At 38.0% G+C, this 20,437-nt stretch overlaps 1 protein-coding gene across 13 annotated transcripts in view; it reads left to right on the top strand.

Moving 5' to 3' along the window:
• Window positions 1-3,395: 3,395 nt before the first annotated feature.
• THOC2 (THO complex subunit 2) overlaps window positions 3,396-20,437 on the top strand; it is a 134,452-nt gene continuing 117,410 nt past the window's right edge. For 3 of the 13 annotated variants that reach the window (XM_073227795.1, XM_073227805.1, XM_073227796.1), the window contains exons 1-2: window positions 3,399-4,541; window positions 19,162-19,220. In XM_073227795.1, coding sequence (XP_073083896.1) covers window positions 4,471-4,541; window positions 19,162-19,220 — 130 coding nt within the window. In that variant the 5' untranslated portion in view covers window positions 3,399-4,470. Of the gene's footprint in view, window positions 4,542-19,161; window positions 19,221-20,437 lie in introns of all 13 variants that reach the window. The other 10 variants (XM_073227794.1, XM_073227800.1, XM_073227802.1 and 7 more) reach the window with 7 other exon arrangements.

A 20,437-nucleotide genomic window follows, 5' to 3' on the forward strand; every position in this document is an offset into this window, starting at 1 on the left:
AAGGACATTATGTTCACTAGGCTCCCCCCCTCACCAAGTCCCCCCCACATACCTGTTCACAGTCACTGTCCATCAACATAGTAAGATGCTGTAAAATCACTACTTGTCACCAAGTTCACAGTCACTGTCCTTCAACACAGTAAGATGCTGTAAAATCACTACTTGTCTTCTCTGTGTTGCACAGCCCTCCCCGTGCCCCCCCACTATACATGTTAATCGTAATGCCCCCTTTCTTTTTTAATAATACAACATTTAAGGACATAAATTTATTTCTAATTACCAGTTCGGCTGCACCCACCACTTTTTTTCATTAGTTTTGATATGTAATATTTTCATTATTGTTCAGTTCTAAGTATTTTCTAATTTTTGGTATGACTTTTTTTGTTTGACTTGTGATTTATTTCAAAGTCTGTTTTTAAATTTCGAAACATAGTGCTTTCTTTTTTTGTTACTGATTTCCAATGTAATTGCACTGTGGCCAGAAAATGTGAACTGTATGAGACTGAGTCTTTGAAATTTGTTGACTTTTTTTAAACCTAGTATATGATTAAATTTCATAAATGCTCCATGTGCTAGACCACCACTAGATGACACATTGCTTTTGTGTGAATTAGGGAAATGTGCTCTTTTTTCCAGGTACCACACCTGAGCACATAGTTTGGCAAGAGGAGCATGGGATGGATTTTAACTCCCACTTTCCCCTTGTCCAGGTGCTCTTGATCAGTGAATAATCTGTACATGGTAGTTCATTCATGTGTTCTTGTAAAGAATGTTTATTTTCCGCTTGCTAGGTACAGTGTTCTGTGTATATATACTAGATCAAACTTGTTCATTGATGTTCAAATTTTCTATATCCTTACTGATTTTTTTGTCTGCTTCATCTATCAGTTTCTAAGAGAGACAAATTAAAGATTTTCAGTGTGGTGGTAGATTTCTATTTCTCCCTGTAACTTTTGCTTCACTTATTTCAAAGCAGTTGAGTACATTCAAGATTAAGATTATTATACTTTCTTGGTGAATTGAAATTTTTATCACTATATAGTAACACTCTTAAATCTAGTATTTATTTTTCTCTTAAAGTCTATTTTGTCTAATATTAATCTAGCTATAACAACTTAATTTTTGTTGTCTTAGTATTTGGTGTATTTTTCCCATTGTTTTTATTTTTAAACTTTTTGTGTCCCTGTGTTTTAGGGATGGCTCTTAAAAATACCCAGACTTCTTTAAATCCAGACTGACAATCTTTACTTTTAACTGGAGTATTTAGTTCATTTACATTTTATGCAATTATTGACATATTAAAGTTTAAAGCTAACATCTTCCTCTATATTCTCTGTCCCACTTTTACAAAAAGCTTTTCCTCCTTTTTAGCCTTTTTTTGGATTGATAGATTTTCTTTCTCTTTCTTTAATTTTTTCCCCCTTTTGGCAGTTTGGAAGATATTTAATATCCTTTTATGTAAGTGGTTATCCTAGAAATTTTAATATGAATATTTAACATAACTAAATCTTTAGATAATAAAAATCCATTATCACTACTCAGTTCCAGGAGATAGTCCCACAAAGGATACAGCTTTTGCATTCATTCTTCAGTTATTTTACTTATTTTGTCTTGTTTTGCTCTTACGTGGCTCCTGCTTGGTCTCATTAACCTTTTTCACTGAGATGGTAACATGACTCCCTGACTTCAGTTAACCTAAAATCACCCTGCCACATCATGCATCAACACTGTCAACACAGGCTACCTCATTCCTAGCCTTCACCACAGACTTCAGTCCCTACCTAGTCCATTGGTACCCATGAATTAGTGAGATCATCAGGGAACAGCACTCCCAGCTGCTGAGACAAAACCAGATGCTGACAGCAAAGAACAGGCAAGCCAACAACAAAGATGCAAAAGGTACACCTTTGCAGTCCTACAGAGCAAAAATCCAATTAGCCCTGAGGAATTCCTGAAGGAGTCATCATACCATGTAAAAATAGTTCTGTAGCTTCTGGGAGAAGGGAAAACCAAGTCCTCAAAGGGCATCACTGCAGTCAGGTTATACCACAACTGTGTGATATGAACACTGCACAAAGTTCAGTGTTTGCAAGAAGTCACTGAAAAAATGGCAAGGTAAGAAGCTACAATACAGCAGAATATTGTAGCTCAGTGGTTCTCAACAGGGGGTTATTTTTCACTCCCGGATACATGCAGCAATGTCTGGAAATATTGTAACAACTAGTGCAGGGGTTGAGACTGTCATCTAGTGGGATATTGCAGAACATCCTGCAAGAAACAGTGTCCCTTTTTGCCTCCACAAAGATTTATCTGGCTCCAAATGTGGATAGTGGCCAGTGCTGCAGATTATATAGTGAAGTATACATAAGCAGCAGGATAGAGCTTCTTGTATCACAGAAGCCTTCCTGTAATAATCATTTCAAATATTTTAGAGGGGAGGATGATGGTACAATGAGGATTCACTATACCATTCTGTTCACTTCTGAAATATTCCATAATAATGAAAAATGAGAAGATCAGAGGGTACTTACATCTCTGAGCTTTCTTGAAGTGGCAAAGAGTTTTTCTGAGATGTCATTGCAACTGAATAGTATATATTTTCTAACAGTGGCTTTAGAATTTCAACATCAGACAGGACTTTAGGAGACTAGATATAGCTGAGGAAAAACAACCATAGAAAAATATAGCATTTTCCCAGAACTTATTCTGAATACAGCCTCTTTCCTGAACAGTTTTTCAAAGCAAATGAACCTGGTGCATTTGGCAAAACTTGCCAAATTTAGAAGATACTAGTTCTAAAGTTCATAAGTTAACATTTATGTGGTAAGATTTCATTTGGTTTGTTTGTATTTTCCAAATTTTGTGCTAATTAAAAACCTTTCTATTTTGTATTTTTAAAACCTTTTTAGTTTTATTTATTTTTTAAATTAAGGTATCATTGATATATACAATCTCATGAAGGTTTCACACGAACAACATTGTGTTTTCAACATTCACGCATATTATCAAGTCCCCCCCAACCTCCCCCCGCCGTCGACACCCCATTGCAGTCACTGTCCATTAGCCTAGTAAGATGCTACAGAGTCATTACTTGTCTTTTCTGTGCTGTACTGGCCTTCCCCGTGACCTACCTATATTATGTGTGCTAATTATAGTGCCCCTTAATCCCCTTATCCCTCCCTCAGCACCCACCCTCCCCAACCCGTTCCCTTTAACAGCTAGTCCCTTCTTGGTAAAACCTTTTTATTTTTAAAAGTTGCACAGAGAATCACTCTACATCCTTCACTCAAGTTCCTAAAATGTTAACATTTTACACTTGCTTAATGGCAAGTATTAAAATTAAGAACTGAACACTGATGTAATTTTATTGTTTAGTCTACAGATGTTCAAATTTGGTTAAGTGTCCCAACAATGCCCCTTTTAGCAAAAGAAAACATGTTTTTTCCTGGCTGGGGATCAGTTGTTGTTTCGATTCATCTGGAAGAGTACCTCAATCTGTCTTTGTCTTTAGTGACTGACGATTTTGAGGAGTGCAAGCCAGTAATTTTGTAGAGTGTCCCTCAGTATGGGTTTGTCTGATGTTCTTTCAAGATGAAATTCTTGCTGTGCGAATATTGGGCATGATGATACTACCGAATTGGTTAGTGTTTTTAGTACTTTTTCAGGAGGCGCACGCTGCCCGCCTAATTTCCAGGAGGCGCTCATTTTCACCATAGGATAGTGTGCGCCATGTTTTCCCACCGCAAAGTTAATATTTCGCTCTTTGAAATAGTACCTGTCGGGAGATACTTGGAGACTACGTAACGTAAAGTTGTTTCCAGGGTACTTGCGCCCCCTAGTTTTGCCAAGGTTACAATGACAGCGGCAGACACAGTAGGGTGTCAGTCCTGGTGGCTGTGCTTCCCAGGGCCAATTTCTGTCTTCCCCCTAGATTGTATCCCTTGTATTACCATAATGCCTGGCACACAGTGAATGGCAGTTTCTTACCCGATTCATTTCTTTTATGTCAGCAGTTAGCAATGTGTATTGTAATTAACTGCCTGTATGTCTTTCCCACAGATTGTGAGCTTGTTGAGGGTAGTCATCACGGCTTATTGCTTTTCTATCCCCCGTGTCTGTCACATATTAGGTGCTTGAAAATTACATGTTTCAATTAGTGGCGTGCAGCAGACGCTAGGGAAGAAGGTAAGGGCTACAAGTCAATCAGCGGACGGCACTTTTCCTGCTCTAAGCGGAAGTGAGGGCAAGGGTAGCGGAAGACGCGGCCGGCGCAGTCCGCATGGAAACCCACACATCTCAGCCACCACGCTGGCGGCTGGGCCTCAGAATTCCACGGGTGGGGAGGAGAGTGGGGCGGGAAACCGAAAACCGAATTCTGTGCTCCCGGCATTCCACGTGGGCGGTGCTCCCCTTTGACCCTTCGCTCCCTTGCTACATATCCGGGCTTCTGCTGCTACTAGTCCGGGGAAGATGGCGGATGCAGCTGTCGTGCTTCCTGTAGAGTGGATAAAGAACTGGGAGAAATCAGGGAGAGGCGAATTGTGAGTGTTCAGGTTGGAGGCGGGCGGGGGCCGGGGCGTCAACTACGCTCTCACCTGTGCTGGGAGGTTGGGAGAGGGGTGGCAGTGCTCCTTCCGCCATCGCGCGACGGGCGGGGATGGTTGTATTGGAGTTTCGAACTCGGGGAGGAGCGGTGCTGGTTCACCGCCGCTGACCTCCTTCCTTCCCTGGTCTCCTGAAATCCCCGCTGCCTGTCTTAGTCTGTCATCCTTTAGCCTCTCTGCAGAACTCCCGTTCTGCCCCAGCGGGTCCCCGCGCTCCCGCTCGGTGTCTTTTTTTGTCCCCCTTAGCTTGAGCTCACTTGGCTCCTTTCTCTTTAAGGGGCCGCGCTGGGGGGTTCGGACTTTTCGTCGCTCTCAGTCTCATTTCTTTACTCTGCACCCGTTTGACTCTGCAGTGTGGAGCCAGGCTCCCCCTCTGCCCGAAGTCCGAGGAGAGCGAACCGTCCCGGACTCCCTCCCCTGCTCTCTGCCCTGCGCCGCCGCGAAGCCCGGGCCGTCGCGAAGAGCCCTGCTTGGCTCCTCTTGTCCTGCCGGGGAGCGGTCTCTTGGACTGTCCCGGCCTCGCGCGGCGCCGCTGCAGTGGGAGAAGTGTAGCAGGGCTTGCCGCTGTCCCCGACGACCTACTGGCATTTCTTTGCTCCGTCTTGTCACCTTAGGGCCCTTTAGGGTTGGCGTCAACTTTCGTCATTAAATGTTTCCTAAACCCCATTTTGTCCTGGGACTGTAATTTTGGCAACTCTCCAAGGTTCTCGAGTACCTAGAATAACGCATTTCCTTTAAAAGTCATAAAAGTTTTTTTTTTTCTTTCCGGTAATACAGAAAACAGTTAATGGGCCGTACACGGTTTTCTCACCCAAAATTTCAGCTCGCTCTCTCGGGGGAAAAAAATCGTTTAAGCAACAAAACAAACCCCAGATTAAAAAAAAAACACCACCACACAAAAGCCAAAACTTATTTCTGATTTCCTTCACTGAATAGCTTGATTAACTAAGGGTCGACGATGTGCGGGAACAAACCCATTTTGCCGTCCTGCCCTCCCCTTCCCTTCCCCCGCAGTTTACGGTTTCTGGAATGGAAGATACAGATCTTTGGAACTTCATTACTTGGAACGAAATGCGGGGACACGTTACCCGATCTTGCGCCTGTAATATTGCCGCTGTATGTGGCCTCCCGCCGCGCCCCGCGCCTGCCCTCGCCCCCCACCCCCACCCCACGCGCGCGCCTGGTGCTAGTGCTGGTGCTGGTGCTGGTGCAGGTGTCCGCGGCGGTAGCCGCACCCGCACCACTTTATGAAAAGTCTTAACTGTGCTAGCTCTAGAATTGAATAGCTTGGGTAAACGGCAGTCTCAGCCACTTAACCAGCCAAGTGACCTTCGGTAAGTTCCTTAACTACGTTGACCGTCTCCCCTTGAGTAAATTGGTATTAATAAGTACTCAGAAGGATTGTTGTGAAGACTAAATAATGCGTGTAAAGCACTTGGCTTATAGTGAGTGCTCAAGTGATAGCTATTAAAAGTAATACATTATTACGATCTTTAGATATTAAACTTCTTTGGACAGCTTTTGCACTTAACAGTCTGTACCACTCAGATTAGCAATTAATTAGTCTTTGACTCTTTCGTGTGTACTTTCGTACGCTAACGAATCTAGAGACTCTTGAAGAGTGGCAACTCTCTTATTTTGGTTCAACTCTCCTCCCGCCTCGCCCATGCCTCCACTACTGCGGCCTCTGCCCCTCCCCCCTCCGCCCCCAACCTTTCTAGCCTTTCTAGCATATGCTTAGAGTACTTATTGGTTTATTATGACAGAAATCTATTTGATAAACATTCATTTTTAGCTGTTATAGGAACATTTGCCAAATCCTTGTATGTACTAGTTAACAATTATCTATTAAGTCCTTTGTGCTGTTAGGGAAGGCACGGTGGGAAGTTACCATACCAAACCATCATTTTAATCTGTTAGATTAGGATAAGCCCCAAAACTGATAAATCAGTTTGCTGTTGCTTTGTTTACTTTTAAAGCCAACTAGTTATTTAGGGGCTGTTCATCTTTGCATATTTGTACTTCTAGCTGGTTTTGACAGTTTTACTATTACTCCCACATTAGACAGATTGGTATTAGGGCTAGGAGGTGAAATTCTGCTTGGCTTCTGACTGGCAGTGGTTGGGGAAAAACAAAGTAATGTAGGAGGTTGAAATACCTAGTTAAAACGGAATTTTGGATTCACTTTATATTTACATGATCCCTGTCATTACTATGCTACCCGTCATAGTTCCATTATCTGAAGAGCTATTTGAAAACTGTTATTAGGACTTAATGTGTATGTAGTTATTTCATGGCTTGAGAAAGGTAGTTTGAATTACAGTAGATCCAAATCAGTATAGTTAGTTTTATAACTGCATTCTGTTATTGAAGAGAATTTATAATTATTGTGCGATGTAATGCAGTATTTTAAAAAGTCACATCACCGTAATTAATCTTCACTTATTTGACCTCTTTTCCCTCTTTGAAAACTTTGTCACGTACAAAACTTTGGAGTTTCTGTATTTTGTAAAGATAGGTGTTAGCGTTTTCATTTTATTGGAAAAATGGTGTTGGAAATATATTGCAAAACATCTTTTCCTTTGTCTGAAAACAGCCTCTTAAATATAAATCAGCAACTGGAAATGTTAAAAACAAAGGTAATGTGCCACCAAATTATTAGTGAACCCATTTATAGATTTGGCTTTTATAATTAATATTTAAACATTTTGGTAAATTTTTTCTTTGAAAGGAGATAAAATAGCATAGGGCTTTAACTTAACTGAAAATTATCTTTTTAAAAGATCTTTATGTATTTCATGTGCTGCTTTTGTCCATCATTTCTTACCAGTATGTCTGTATTTTGGGAGTTGTAGTTAATTTTTAGTATCATAGCGTTTTTCAGAGAGGGCAAATTCTTGCAAAGCAACTATTAATATAGAAAGGCTTGGCTTTGAAGAATAAGTTTTGTTAGGTAATTAAGAAGAAAAAACCTATTTTGCATATCTGAATGGTCCATCACATACCTAATTAACCTGTGTTAGTTAATACTAGTTTTGCTAATGGTAAATTACTGATATCAAAAGGACAGAGGAGCACTATCAAAACATAAGTGTCCTTTCCAGAAACAGCTCTAGTCTTTAAGTTTCACATCGAAATTCAAAGTCTCAAATTCTGTGACATATGCAAGATACGGATTTAATTAATTTTGGAATTAGAGTTTTAGTTTCTTGATGATTTCCTATTAGTATAGGACTTGCCATGATTAAGCTAATAAACTTGGACGTGCTAGTAGATCCAGTGGATAATTCTGTTTTTTAGTAGCAATTATTAACACAGTGAACTCAGCATTTCTTTGTGTCACAAGCAATCTTAATGGAGGAATTATGTTCCAAGCTCTTAATGGGAAGAAGTTAGCCTCATGTCAATACTTGGTCTAATTTTGAAATACTTTAATTTGCTGAATATCATCTATTTGTTTGAAGAACTTAATTGTTTTTCTTTTTAAAAATTTATAATTTAGAAATTTTTGTTAGGTCTTACCTTATAAACTTTGGTAGTTGTAATAAGGTTTTATTATAATTGCCAAATGTTTTGGTTGCCATTCTTTGTCTTCTGCTACTAAATGATTTTACACATTTCAGAACTTAGCTAAGTACATTTGAGTGTTCATTCAGTGTTCATTCAGTGAAAAAATTAGGAAGTAGGAGGGGGAAGTTCATGGCAAATAATCATTCTAAGAAGTTTTCATCTTGGTAGTTGAGTCTCTTTTTTCTATAAGAGGTGCTCTAAGTTCAGCTGAATTTTTATTTCAAACCTTTTCTTCATATCTTTGTTTTCATTTGGCATTTAGTTTCTTATTTTGACCTTCAAAAGTTAAGTGTAAGTCTTGGTCTTTTTTCCTGTTGAGAAAAATGCATTCAGAAAATGTAGCAGTATCAGATTTTCCTAGGGTACTGCTTTATGAGATTATTCTTCAATGCTTAAATAGTAAGGTATAGTGATTGCTGTTAATGTACTTGTATGCAGGAACTCTGTTGTCTTATTTAACATTTCCTGTTCCTTTTCTTCCTCATAAGTGCATATTTTCATTCTTGTAATTACAGGTTTCAAGATGAAACTATGTGTCCAATACTGATTTTTGTGGATTATGTCTTCTCTTTTGACAATTATATAGAGGTAGCACTTTGCTTAACCATATTTAGTCTGTTTTGTTGGTTTGTTTTTAGGAATTAATTGAAGTGCAGATTGACATCTGTTTTCTATATGTGAAGCCAACTTTGAGTTGTTGGCCATCATCAGGTAATTCAGGCTTATGCTCTGTTTCCTTTTTTACTGGAAAATGGGACCAACTAAGGTGGAAAACTAAATACCTATGTTAAGAAGTATTCACAAAATGCTTAAGTCCTTTGGAAGAACTTAAAACGTTTTATTCAGTTCAAGTTTCACAGACCTTAAGCAGAAAGTAGATTCTGTCTTTGTCTCAGGGACTTGAGATGGCATCTGCACAATAGCACCACACTGTTTTAAAGGTGGAAAAAATGGTGAATTCAACTTGGAGGTTATTAGGGGACTAAAATAATGTGATTTTGGATTGAGTCAGAATATTTGATATTTTAAGCCACATTAAAATGGGCAACTGTTCGAGATAGTTCTGTTTGTTTTCTCTCCTTACAATTTAGGATAGAATACTAAAAACTGTTTAACAGGTGTAGTGAGACATGCAGCATTCAAAAACAATTGTTTCTTTTAGGATGCTTTATGATCCTTTGTTGATGGCTTACTTGGGGAAAAGAGCATGGACAAATCTGACTAGGGTAAAATCTTTAGCAAGTGTTTGAGTTTCCTACTACAACTAAGGAAGAACTGTTTTATACTGGGGAAATAAAAGTGTCTGCTCTGGAAGCAAATTGCCTTATCATAATAGCCCATCAGTAAGTCCTCACACAATTTGAGCATATCTGTGAGATGCTAATTAATAGTTCATGGTGATATTATCATCTACATCCTAATGAATATGTTTGTGGCCTTGAGACTGACAAGATAGAATTATATTTCAATTAACTTTTTTTAAATCTTTATTTTGGTATCATTAATCTACAATTACATGAAGAACATTATGTTTACTAGGCTCCCCCCTTCACCAAGTCCCCCCCACATACCCCTTCACAGTCACTGTCCATCAGCATAGTAAGATGCTGTAGAATCACTACTTGTCTTCTCTGTGTTGCACAGCCCGCCCTGTACCCCCCCCCCACATTATACATGCTAATCGTAATGCCCCGTTTCCCCCTCGCCCCTTATCCCTCCCTTCCAACCCATCCTTCCCAGTCCCTTTCCCTTTGGTAACTGTTAGTCCATTCTTGGGTTCTGTGATTCTGCCGCTGTTTTGTTCCTTCAGTTTTCCTTTGTTCTTATACTCCACATATGAGTGAAATCATTTGGTACTTGTCTTCTCTGCCAGGCTTATTTCACTGAGCATAATACCCTCTCGCTCCGTCCATGTTGTTGCAAATGCTAGGATTTGTTTTCTTCTTATGGCTGAATAATATTCCATTGTGTATATGTACCACTTCTTCTTTATCCATTCATCTACTGATGGACACTTAGGTTGCTTCCATTTCTTGGCTATTGTAAATAGTGCTGCGATAAACATAGGGGTGCATATGTCTTTTTCAAACTGGGCTGCTGCATTCTTACGGTAAATTCCTAAGAGTGGAATTACTGGGTCAAATGGTATTTCTATTTTTAGTTTTTTGAGGAACCTCCATACTGCTTTCCACAATGGTTGAACTAATTTACATTCCCACCAACAGAGTAGGAGGGTTCCCCTTTCTTCTCAACCTCGCCAACATTTGTTGTTGTTTGTCTTTTGGATGGTGGCGATCCTTACTGGTGTGAGGTGATATCTCTTTGTGGTTTAAATTTGCATTTCTCTGATGACTAGCGATGTGGAGCATCTTTTCATGTGTCTGTTGGCCATCTGAATTTCTTCTTTGGAGAAGTGTCTGTTCAGCTCCTCTGCCCATATTTTAATTGGATTATTTGCTTTCTGTTTCTTGAGGTGCGTGAGCTCTTTATATATTTTGGATGTCAACTGTTTATTGGATCTGTCATTTATGAATATATTCTCCCATACTGTAGGATGCCTTTTTGTTCTATTGATGGTGTCCTTTGCTGTACAGAAGCTTTTCAGCTTAATATAGTCCCACTTGTTTATTTTTGCTTTTGTTTCCCTTGCCCGGGGAGATATGTTCATGAAGAAGTTGCTCATGTTTATGTCCAAGAGATTTTTGCCTATGTTTTTTTCTAAGAGTTTTATGGTTTTATGACTTACATTCCGGTCTTTGATCCACTTCAAATTTACTTTTGTGTATGGGGTTACACAATGGTCCAGTTTCATTCTCTTACATGTAGCTGTCCAGTTTTGCCAGTACTACCTGTTGAAGAGGCTGTCATTTCCCCATTGTATGTCCATGACTAATAGGAGCATTCTTATTCAAGTACTTGGTGTACACATCGTGTATTTTGTCTGGTATATATTGAGGTGTACAATTACTGGGTTCTAGATTGTGATTAACTTCAGCTCTGCTGGATACTGTCAAACTATTTCAAAATATACTCCCATCAGCAGTGTATGACAGACAGTTCACTTTGCTTCACATCCTGGCTAATATTTAATATTGTGAGACTTGAAATTTTTGGTCAATATGGTATGTATTTAATGGTATTTTATTGGGGCTTATATTTTCATGGGCATCTTGTTATATGTTATTGGTCATTTAGATTTCTGATTTCTTGTAAAAGGCCTCTTTATATCTTTTTCCCACTTTTCTATTGGATTGTTTGCATTTCTTACATTGATTTGTAGTTTTTATGTAGTCTGTATTTGTGCCCTTTGTCGGTTACATTGTGTGTGGCAATTATCTTGTTATTCTTTGGCTAGCATTTCTGTTTTTATAATAGTGACTTTCGAAGAACAGAAGTTACTCGTTTTAATGTGGCCCTGTTTATCAGTCTTTTGCAGTATGATTAGTACTCTTTTGTGTTTAGCAGTCTTTCCCCATTCCAACGTTAGTGAATTTAATCCTCTTATGATTTTCTGGAAACACATTATTTTGCTTTTCATTTTTAGGTTTTACCTAACTAGAGTTGATTTCACGTCTGCTGGGAAGTGGGATTGGCAATATATTGTCATTGATGTGTATGAAGAAAATCCAGCCTCACACTGATAGTTGTTGGCAAAGGAATTTTAATACTCTTTTGAGATAATTGTAGACACCCTTCTTTGATACCATGTTAGAATTTGTCTAGTGGGAGGTTCTTAATGGTTTGTTGTAATGCCAGATCCAAAACCACATCTGTGAACTTTGTGTACTTTGTTAAATTTAAGTGCATTTGTCTCTCTTCTACTTGGTGTGTTCTACCCATGCATTATTTTGCAACATCATTTATCAGTCCTTTGGAAAATATTGGTTCACTGAATGATGCAGCTTTTTCAAATACTGACGCAATACATTGTATTATATTAAAAAAACACGTTGTTTAGTAAAAGCATTGAACTAATCAAGAAAGGTGTTACCGTCTGGGAACAAATCCATGGCAACAGATACAAGCTTTCCAAAATTCTAATTTTTGTTTGAAAATGTACCTTTTATCATTGGCAATAAATACTCTCATTTGTTTTCCTTGAAGTTCTTTTTTGAGAAAATGTCTGCGAAAGATCCAAGTCCGAATAACCATAGTTTGTCAGTTCTTTCTAGTAAAAATGGTGTTCTGTGAAAGCAGCTAGTTCAGCTCACAATTCAAATATTGTGTAAGTGATATTCCTGGAGACAATAACAGTATTTTGGTGTGCAGCAGAAATGCTTTATGTGTACTTTCCATTTCATTACATAGAAATTAAAAGTGTACTAAAAAAAGACATGTTTTCAGGGCTGAAGATTTAATAAAATTAATTTTTACTGCATTAAAGACATTTTCTTTTTTTCTTTTTTATTAAGGTATCATTGATATACACTCTTATGAAGGTTTCACGTGAAAAACAATGTGGTTACTACACTCACCCATTTTATCAAGTCCCCCCACACCCCATTGAAGTCACTGTCCATTAGTGTAGTAAGATGCCACAAAGTCACTACTTGTCTTCTCTGTGCTATACTGAAAGACATTTTCTTTATTGTAGATAAAAACCCATAACAGATCAATTCTTAACAATTTTTTAAGTGAACAGTATAGTATTGTTAATGAGTGCAGTGTTGTATAACAGACCTATAGATCTTTTTCATCTTGCATGACTGAAGTTTTATGCCCATTGAGCAGCTCCCCCCATTTCTCTTTCCCCTTACCCACCTAGCAGCAACTGAAATTCTGCTTTTTGCTACTATGATTTTGACTACTTTAGATACCTCATACAAGTAGAATCAGACAGTATTTATTGTCCTGTGACTGATTTCACTCAGTCTCTCAGGGCTCATCCATGTTTTGGTATATGACTGGGTTTCTTTCTTAATGACTGAATAATATTCCATCATATGTATAATCTACATTTTCATTATACATTCATCTGTTGATGGACATTTGGGTGGTTTTTACCTCTTGGCTACTATGAATAATGCTGCAGTGAACTTGGTGAAAGGGTATCTCGCCGCGACCCTCCTTACCCAGAATGACTCAGGAGACACGGGCCCATGCAAGAGATTTTATTATCTGAAAGAGAGAGTGGCTGCCCCAGAGGGAGGTGGGGGGAGAGAGAGAGAGAGAGGGAGAGAGGGGGGAGAGAGCAGCGGGACAGAGAGACAGAGACAAAGAGAGGGCAGCAGAGAGAGAGAGCCAGCGAGAGAGAGAGTGACAGAGAGACAGAGATAGAGGGCAGCAGAGAGACAGAGAGCGACAGAGAGAGAGAGAGAAGGCAGCAGCGTGGTGCCTTTTATTGTGGCGGATCCGCTCGGCCTGTTGGTTTGGGGGAGGATCGGGATGTTTAGAGGTAAGGGAGGGTAAGCCCAGTCAAGCCCCAGGCAAGCCCAGGCATAATTCTCACCGGCTTATGTGCTTGGGACCATGGGAAAATGGAGGATAAATTACTATTTTCTTACACTTGGGAGTGCAAATACCTCTTTGAGATACTGATTTCAACTCTTATGAATGAATACCCAGAAGTGGGATTGCTGGATTGTATGGTAGTTCTATTTTTAATTTTTTGAGTAGCTTCCATACTGTTTTCTGTAGTGGCTGCACCATCCATTTCACATTCCCACCAACAGTGCACAAGGATTCCAATGTCTGCACATCTTTCCCAATGCTTTTTTTTTTTTAAGAATTTTATTTTTACAGCAGTTTTAGGTTCACAGAAAAATTGAGAGGAAGGTACAGAAATTTCTTATTTACTCCTTCCCCCCCACATGTATAGCTTGCTCCATTATCAACATTCAGTACATTAGAATTGTGAACTTCCATTGACCCATTATAATTGAAAGGGTATCTCGCCGCGACCCTCCTTACTCAGAACGACTCAGGAGACACGGGCCCACGCAAGAGATTTTATTATCTAAAAGAGAGAGTGGCTGCTTCCAGAGGGAGGGGTGGGGAGAGAAAGAGAGAGAGAGGGAGCAGCAGAGAGAGCAGCAGGATAGAGCAGAGAGAGCGAGCAGGGGGACAGAGAGACAGAGACAAAGAGAGAGAGACAGAGACAGAGACAAAGAGAACAGGGAGAGCAGGGGGACAGAGAGACAGACAGATGGAGAGAGAGAGAGGGCAGCAGCGTGGTGCCTTTTATTGTGGCGGATCCGCTAGGCCTGTTGCCTTGGGGGAGGTTCGGGATGTTCAGAAATAAGGCGGAGTAAGCCCAGTCAAGCCCCAGGCAAGCCCAGGCATAATTCTCACCGGTTTATGTGCTTGGGACCACGGGGCAGTGGAGGATACTATATTCTTACAATAATCACCCAAAGTTCATAGTTTACCTTTTACTTCACTGTTGATGTTGTACATTCTGTGGGCTTGGACAAATGTCTAATGATGTGCATCCATCATTATAGTATCGGAGTATTTTCACTGCCCTAAAAATCCTCTGTGTTCTACCTATTCATCCCTTCTCCTACCTCCAACTCCTGGCAACCACTCATCTTTTTTACTGTCTCCATAGTTTTGCCTCAGCCAGAATGCCATATAGTTGGAAACATAAAATATCTAGCCTTTTCAGGTTGGCTTTTTTCACTTAGTAATATGCGTTTGAGATTTCTCCATGTTTTTTCATGACTTGATAGCTCATGTCTGTTTGGTGCTGAATAATATTGCATTGTGTGGATGTACCAGTTTATCTAATCACCTACTGAAGGACTTCTTGGTTATTTTCAAATTTTGGCAGTTATGTATGAAGCTGCTTTAAAGATTGGTGTGCAGGTTTTTCTGTAGACAGAAGTTTTCACCTCTTTTGGATAAATACCAAGGAGTGGGATTGCCGGATCCTAAAGTAGAGTATGTTTAGTTTAAGAAACCACCAAAATGTTTTCCAATGTGGCTATACCACTTTTATTCCCTGTAGCAAAAATTGAGAGTTCCTGTTGCACCACATCCTCACCAGCATTTGGTGTTGAAAGTGTTCCAGTTTTGGCCATTCTACCAAGTGTATAGTGGTATCTCATTGTTTTAATTTACATTTCCCTGATGACATGTGGAGCATCTTTTCATATGCTTATTTGCCATTTGTGTATTGATGAGGTGTCAAGGTCTTTGTCCGTTTTTAAATTGGTTTGTCTTATTGTTGAGTTTTAAGGGTTCCTTTTATATTTTGAGGAACAGTCCTTTATTATGTGTCATAACTGGTTTTTTAAATTTTTTATAATGGCCATCCTTGCAAATGTGAAGTGATAACATTGTGGTTTTGATTTGCATTTCTTTGATGTAGTGATGAACATCTTTTCGTATACCTATTGGCCATTAGTATGTCTTTGGAGAAATGTTTATTCAAGTCCTTTGCCCATTTTTTAATGTTTTTTTTCTTGCTATTGAGTTGTAGATGTTCCTCATGTATTTTGGATATCAACACCTTATCAGATGTATAGTTTGCAAATATTTTCTTCCATTCCATAGGTTGCCTTTTCATTCTGTTCATTATTCCCTTTGCTGTGCACACAATTTTTAGTTTGATGTCCCACTTGTCTGTTTTTGCTTTTGTTGCGTCTGCTTTTGGTGTCATAACCAAGAAGTCATTGACAAGACAAGTGTCGTGAACCTTTCTCCTTGTGCTTTTTTCCAAGGCATACAGTTTCAAGTCTTAAGTTGATGTATTTAATCCATTTTGAGTTGATTTTTGTGTATGACATGTGTCCAATTTCATTCTTTTGCATGTAACTATCCATAACGGTCTTGAACCTCTCTAGTGAATTTTTCAGTTCAGTTATTAACATTCTTTAGCTCCAAAATTTGTTTCGTTCGTGTGTGTGTGTGTGTGTGTGTGTGTGTGTGTGTGTGTGTGTGTGTCTGGATAGTCCTTTTGTTGAAATTCTCATTTTGTTCATGGATATTTTTTCTGAGCTTGTTGAGCATCTTTATGATGATTATTTAAAATTCTTTATCAGATAATTCATATACCTCTATCTTTAGAGTCAGTTTCTTCAGACTTACTTCATTCCTTTTATTGGAACGTTTCTCCTGTTTCTATTATGTTCCTTGTAATTTTGTGTTGGTATCATTGCATTTGAAAAAACCCTCTTCCAGTCTTTATGTACTGGCTGAGTACAGAGAAAGGCCTTTACTAGTCAGCCTGGCTGTAGATTCTGGGGGCCTCCCCAACCTTTTCTCTGGGTCTGTCTTCTCTGTACCTGTATATGTAGATTCCAAATCAGAGGAATTTTCCAGTTTTTTCTTCCTGTACTTGTACTCTCTTGCATCTTCTGTACCATGGGTCCTGTGAAGTAGCACACTACGCAGCTCTTTTTTGTTCCTAGTGGTCCCCAGATAGCTAGAGTATGCCAGGTACTGTTAGCGCCCTAAGTCAGGCTATTTAAGAAACCAGCCCCACAGGCAGTCCCACAGAAAACTGAAATGTTGAACACAGCCTCCAGTCATCCCTTTCTCCCATGAGGTAGAAGTTGCTGAGCTGTATTGGTCTGTTTGTTGTCCCGTGGGTTCTCTGGATCTGTAGTTAACCACCCAGCTCTTTTTTTAGTTCTCAGTAGGCCCCAGGCACCTAGGGTGTGCCAGTTCTTGTCTGTGCTCCAAGAAGTGGATAAAGAAGCTAGTCCCTCAGGCAGGCCCCACACTCCCTTCCCCTCCCCTGCCAAGTTAGAATGTTAGATGTAAAGTACAGTCTTCTTTCCCTCCCCAGGAGAATTTCAGAGGCCAGTTTTCTTCCAGTTGTGTGGTGCTGTGCTGGGAGGAGGGACTATGGTGAAAGGGTGTCATGAATTTTCCTACTACCTTTGATGCAGCTGGTTTAGTAGCACCTGGGGTGCAGGAGCCTCTTAACTGATTTCTGAGTTCTCATAAAGGGAATTGGTATGGGTATTGTTGAACTGGTGTTTCTGAGCGAGGAAGGAAGACCTGGGACTTCCTATTCTGCCATTTTGCTGATGTCACTTCCATCAAGGACATTCTTAAGTGAAATTGGCTTTTGTTTGTGAATGGTCATGAAAAATAAAATGAAACAGTTTGCATCGTACCTGAGACTGGCTTTATTCTCTGATTTCTTTATCACAAAGAATCAATGAACAGTTTGGTGCTACTGCCCTGATACATACTAAGGTGCCTGGAGTCCTGCCTTCCTTTGTTTTTGAACTATTAGTGTAAATGTAAATACAGCAAAAAAGGAAAATGAAGTCTTGGTATTATGGATACAGTTTTGACCTCACAGAACTACAGAAACTGTCTCTGGGATCAGGCATTTGTGAAGCACACTGAAATACAGTTTTTCTAAGTGTCTTAAAAAGAATAGTGAATGGATATTGGATTTTATCAAGTGTTTTTATGCATCTATGAAACTATCATATATTTTTAAAAACTCTGTATAATGTGATGAATTAATTAGAACAAATATTTGGGATAAACTTGCATTAGTCTTGATGTATTTCAATATTATTTTTCCATTTATATATTATCTCTGTACTTAATACTACATGTTTAAATACCACAAACACTATTATTATTATTATTAAAGTTAATATTCACTTAGAATTATCCATATACTTGCCACTTTTTTCCTCATCATTTCTTGTTGCAACTATAAGGTTATTCTATCTGGGATCATTTTTATCTTGTCTAAAGAATCTCCTTAAGCATTTCTTCTAGTGTGTGAACTCAGTTACTGTTTGTGGGAAGTTCAGTCCTTACTTTGCCTTCCCTTAGAATTGTGTTTTTTGGGTACAGAATTTAATAATCTCTGGCATTCAGTGTTCTTGTTGAGAAGTCATGTAGATAATATTGTCTTTTTTTTCCTTAGGTGCTTAAATGATTTTATCTTTTTCTTACCATAGATAAGACAGGTTTTATAATGACATGTCCATATGTGGATTTCACTTCAGTTCTGGAAAACTGAATTCTAATTATTGGCTTTTAATTTCTTCAAATATTGCTTTTGCCCTGTTTTCTCTCTTCTTTCTAGAATTCCATTTAAGTATACCTCTTCACTATATCCTGTATATCTTTCTTTGCTTTACTTACTCTAATGAGGAAGTATTAAAAATACAAGTATTTTTTTTTCAGATTTTCAGTTTTTGTTTTTAAACTGTATTATTGAAAAGAATTTCTAAACATATGAGCAAGTAGAATGTTATATCCCCTATGAAATCATCAACCAGCTTTAATAGTTATCAACTGCTTGTTTCATCTATAACCCCACCACCCATTTTTGCATTCTTCTGAGGTAAATATTTTATCTGTAAGTATTTCAGCATCTGTCTTTTAAAGATAAAGAGTCTATAAAATATTCTAATTGACTCATAAATGTAAATTTTAAAAATACTTACTTGAAACAGGATCCAAGTAAGGATCCATACATTGTGATTGATACATTTCTTAAGCCTTTTTTACCCTAAAGATTCCCCCACTATCTTCTATTTTTCCTTGCAATGTATTTGTTGAAGAGATTGGGTTATTGTCCTGTAGAGTTTCCCATAGTCTGAATTTAGATTCATGCCTTTTTAAAAAAAAGACAAGCTCACAGGTGGATGGTGTGTTCTTTCATTAGGATCAGGAGGCAGTAATGTCAGATTGTCTCTTATGATGTGAACAGCCATTGCTAGATGCCTGTGTAGATTCTTTAATTTTTAGGGATTTAAAATTATGATGTTTTAATTCTAGCATTCTTTTATTAGCTGAAATACTTCAATACAGAGACATTTCTTATCAACTGTTGGTTCATATATGAAAGGCAGATTAAGTACTTGGTTTTTATTTACCAGTTTTCAAAGTAGTCAATTGATTCACTAGTGTCCTTCAGTTCTGACCAATTAGGGTTTTTAGATTGGTTTTATTGTGGATTTAACATATATATTTCCAGATATTTTTAGTTGATATGACTTGCTCTTCAAAGACATCTGTGGTAGTATTGAAATTAATAAAGATTATTTCTGGTTTATTCTAGTTTGCATTTATGCCAGATCCTGAGTGAAAATAAAAGCCGTGATAGTTCATCTTATAAAGGTAAGACTTTCAAAAGTATCAAAGCTGTTATATTTGGCTTGGCCAAAATTAATAAATATTGTTTTCCATTAAATTGTTGCAAATGAAAACAAAGCTATAAGATAGTTCACACTATATAAAGCTTTTATATGACTATATTACTGTTAGGATTAAAACTGTAGTTATAGTAAGACTATCTCTATATAGATGTTATTAACTTGCATAATAGTCATAATGATATTGCTTGACTTTATAATTACAACATGGAATATTCGGCTACATTTCAACAGTTGTTAGCTGTACTAAAAATTATACAAGCTAGCTATCAATCATAAACAGAAGAGAAAAGCTAGCATGGAAAGAAAAACTGTTTTGATATTGTTTGCGCTAGGAAATTTCCAGAAACGGAGGTTCAGTGTTTTTACTAAAGCTGGTTATGTTTAGGTGGTATCTGGGGATCTTGTTAAAGGCAGTTGTCATGGAAAACATTAAAAGCAAAGTAATTGTTTACGCACATCACAAATACGGTTTATTAAGTAAAATGTTATATAATTAACTAGGATGTGAATTTTAATTTTAAAGGACTTTACTATTTAACATTTATTAATTTAAAATTAGGCATTTAAGAAATTTAGATTTAGAAAAGGAGGGGCAAAAACAGAACAATTTGTCCATTAAGTTTAAAGAATTTTCCTGTGTAGCTTTCATTGTGGGTGGGACCCATGACATTTTTTCAATCTGGAAAAAATGATTTATAACCAGTATTCTATTTTAAATAAAAATTACTGGATAAAATTCATTTTAGTTATTTAAGTTATGCTTTTGTGAATAGATGATTGACAATAGAATATATTTCTATAGAAATGTTTGCTTTAATCAAAATATTACCTTGATGAAATATATGAGAGTATATACTTTTTAAAGAATATTTGAATTTTTGAATGGAAAGCATTCAAATGGAAAGAATTCAAACAAATGAATGAGCCATTTTTTCCCTGTCATTTGAGTAAGATCTGTTGTAAGATTTAACATTTGTAAGCTCACCTTCCCAAAGTTATTTTGCAGTTCCTCCTGCTTATAAAATTGTGAGATCGTTCATAAGGTTTCTGAGGTTGATAAAATGCCTTCTTTTTGAATAAATCAGTTGACTGCCAGAAGTATAAGAACATAAAAAAAATTCCTTCCTAAAAGCACTTGGATACTTAATTTTTTTCTTTCCTGTGTTTGATACAAGTGTG

The sequence above is a fragment of the Manis javanica genome, chromosome X (genome assembly GCF_040802235.1).
Source record: "Manis javanica isolate MJ-LG chromosome X, MJ_LKY, whole genome shotgun sequence".
Lineage (NCBI taxonomy): Eukaryota > Metazoa > Chordata > Mammalia > Pholidota > Manidae > Manis > Manis javanica.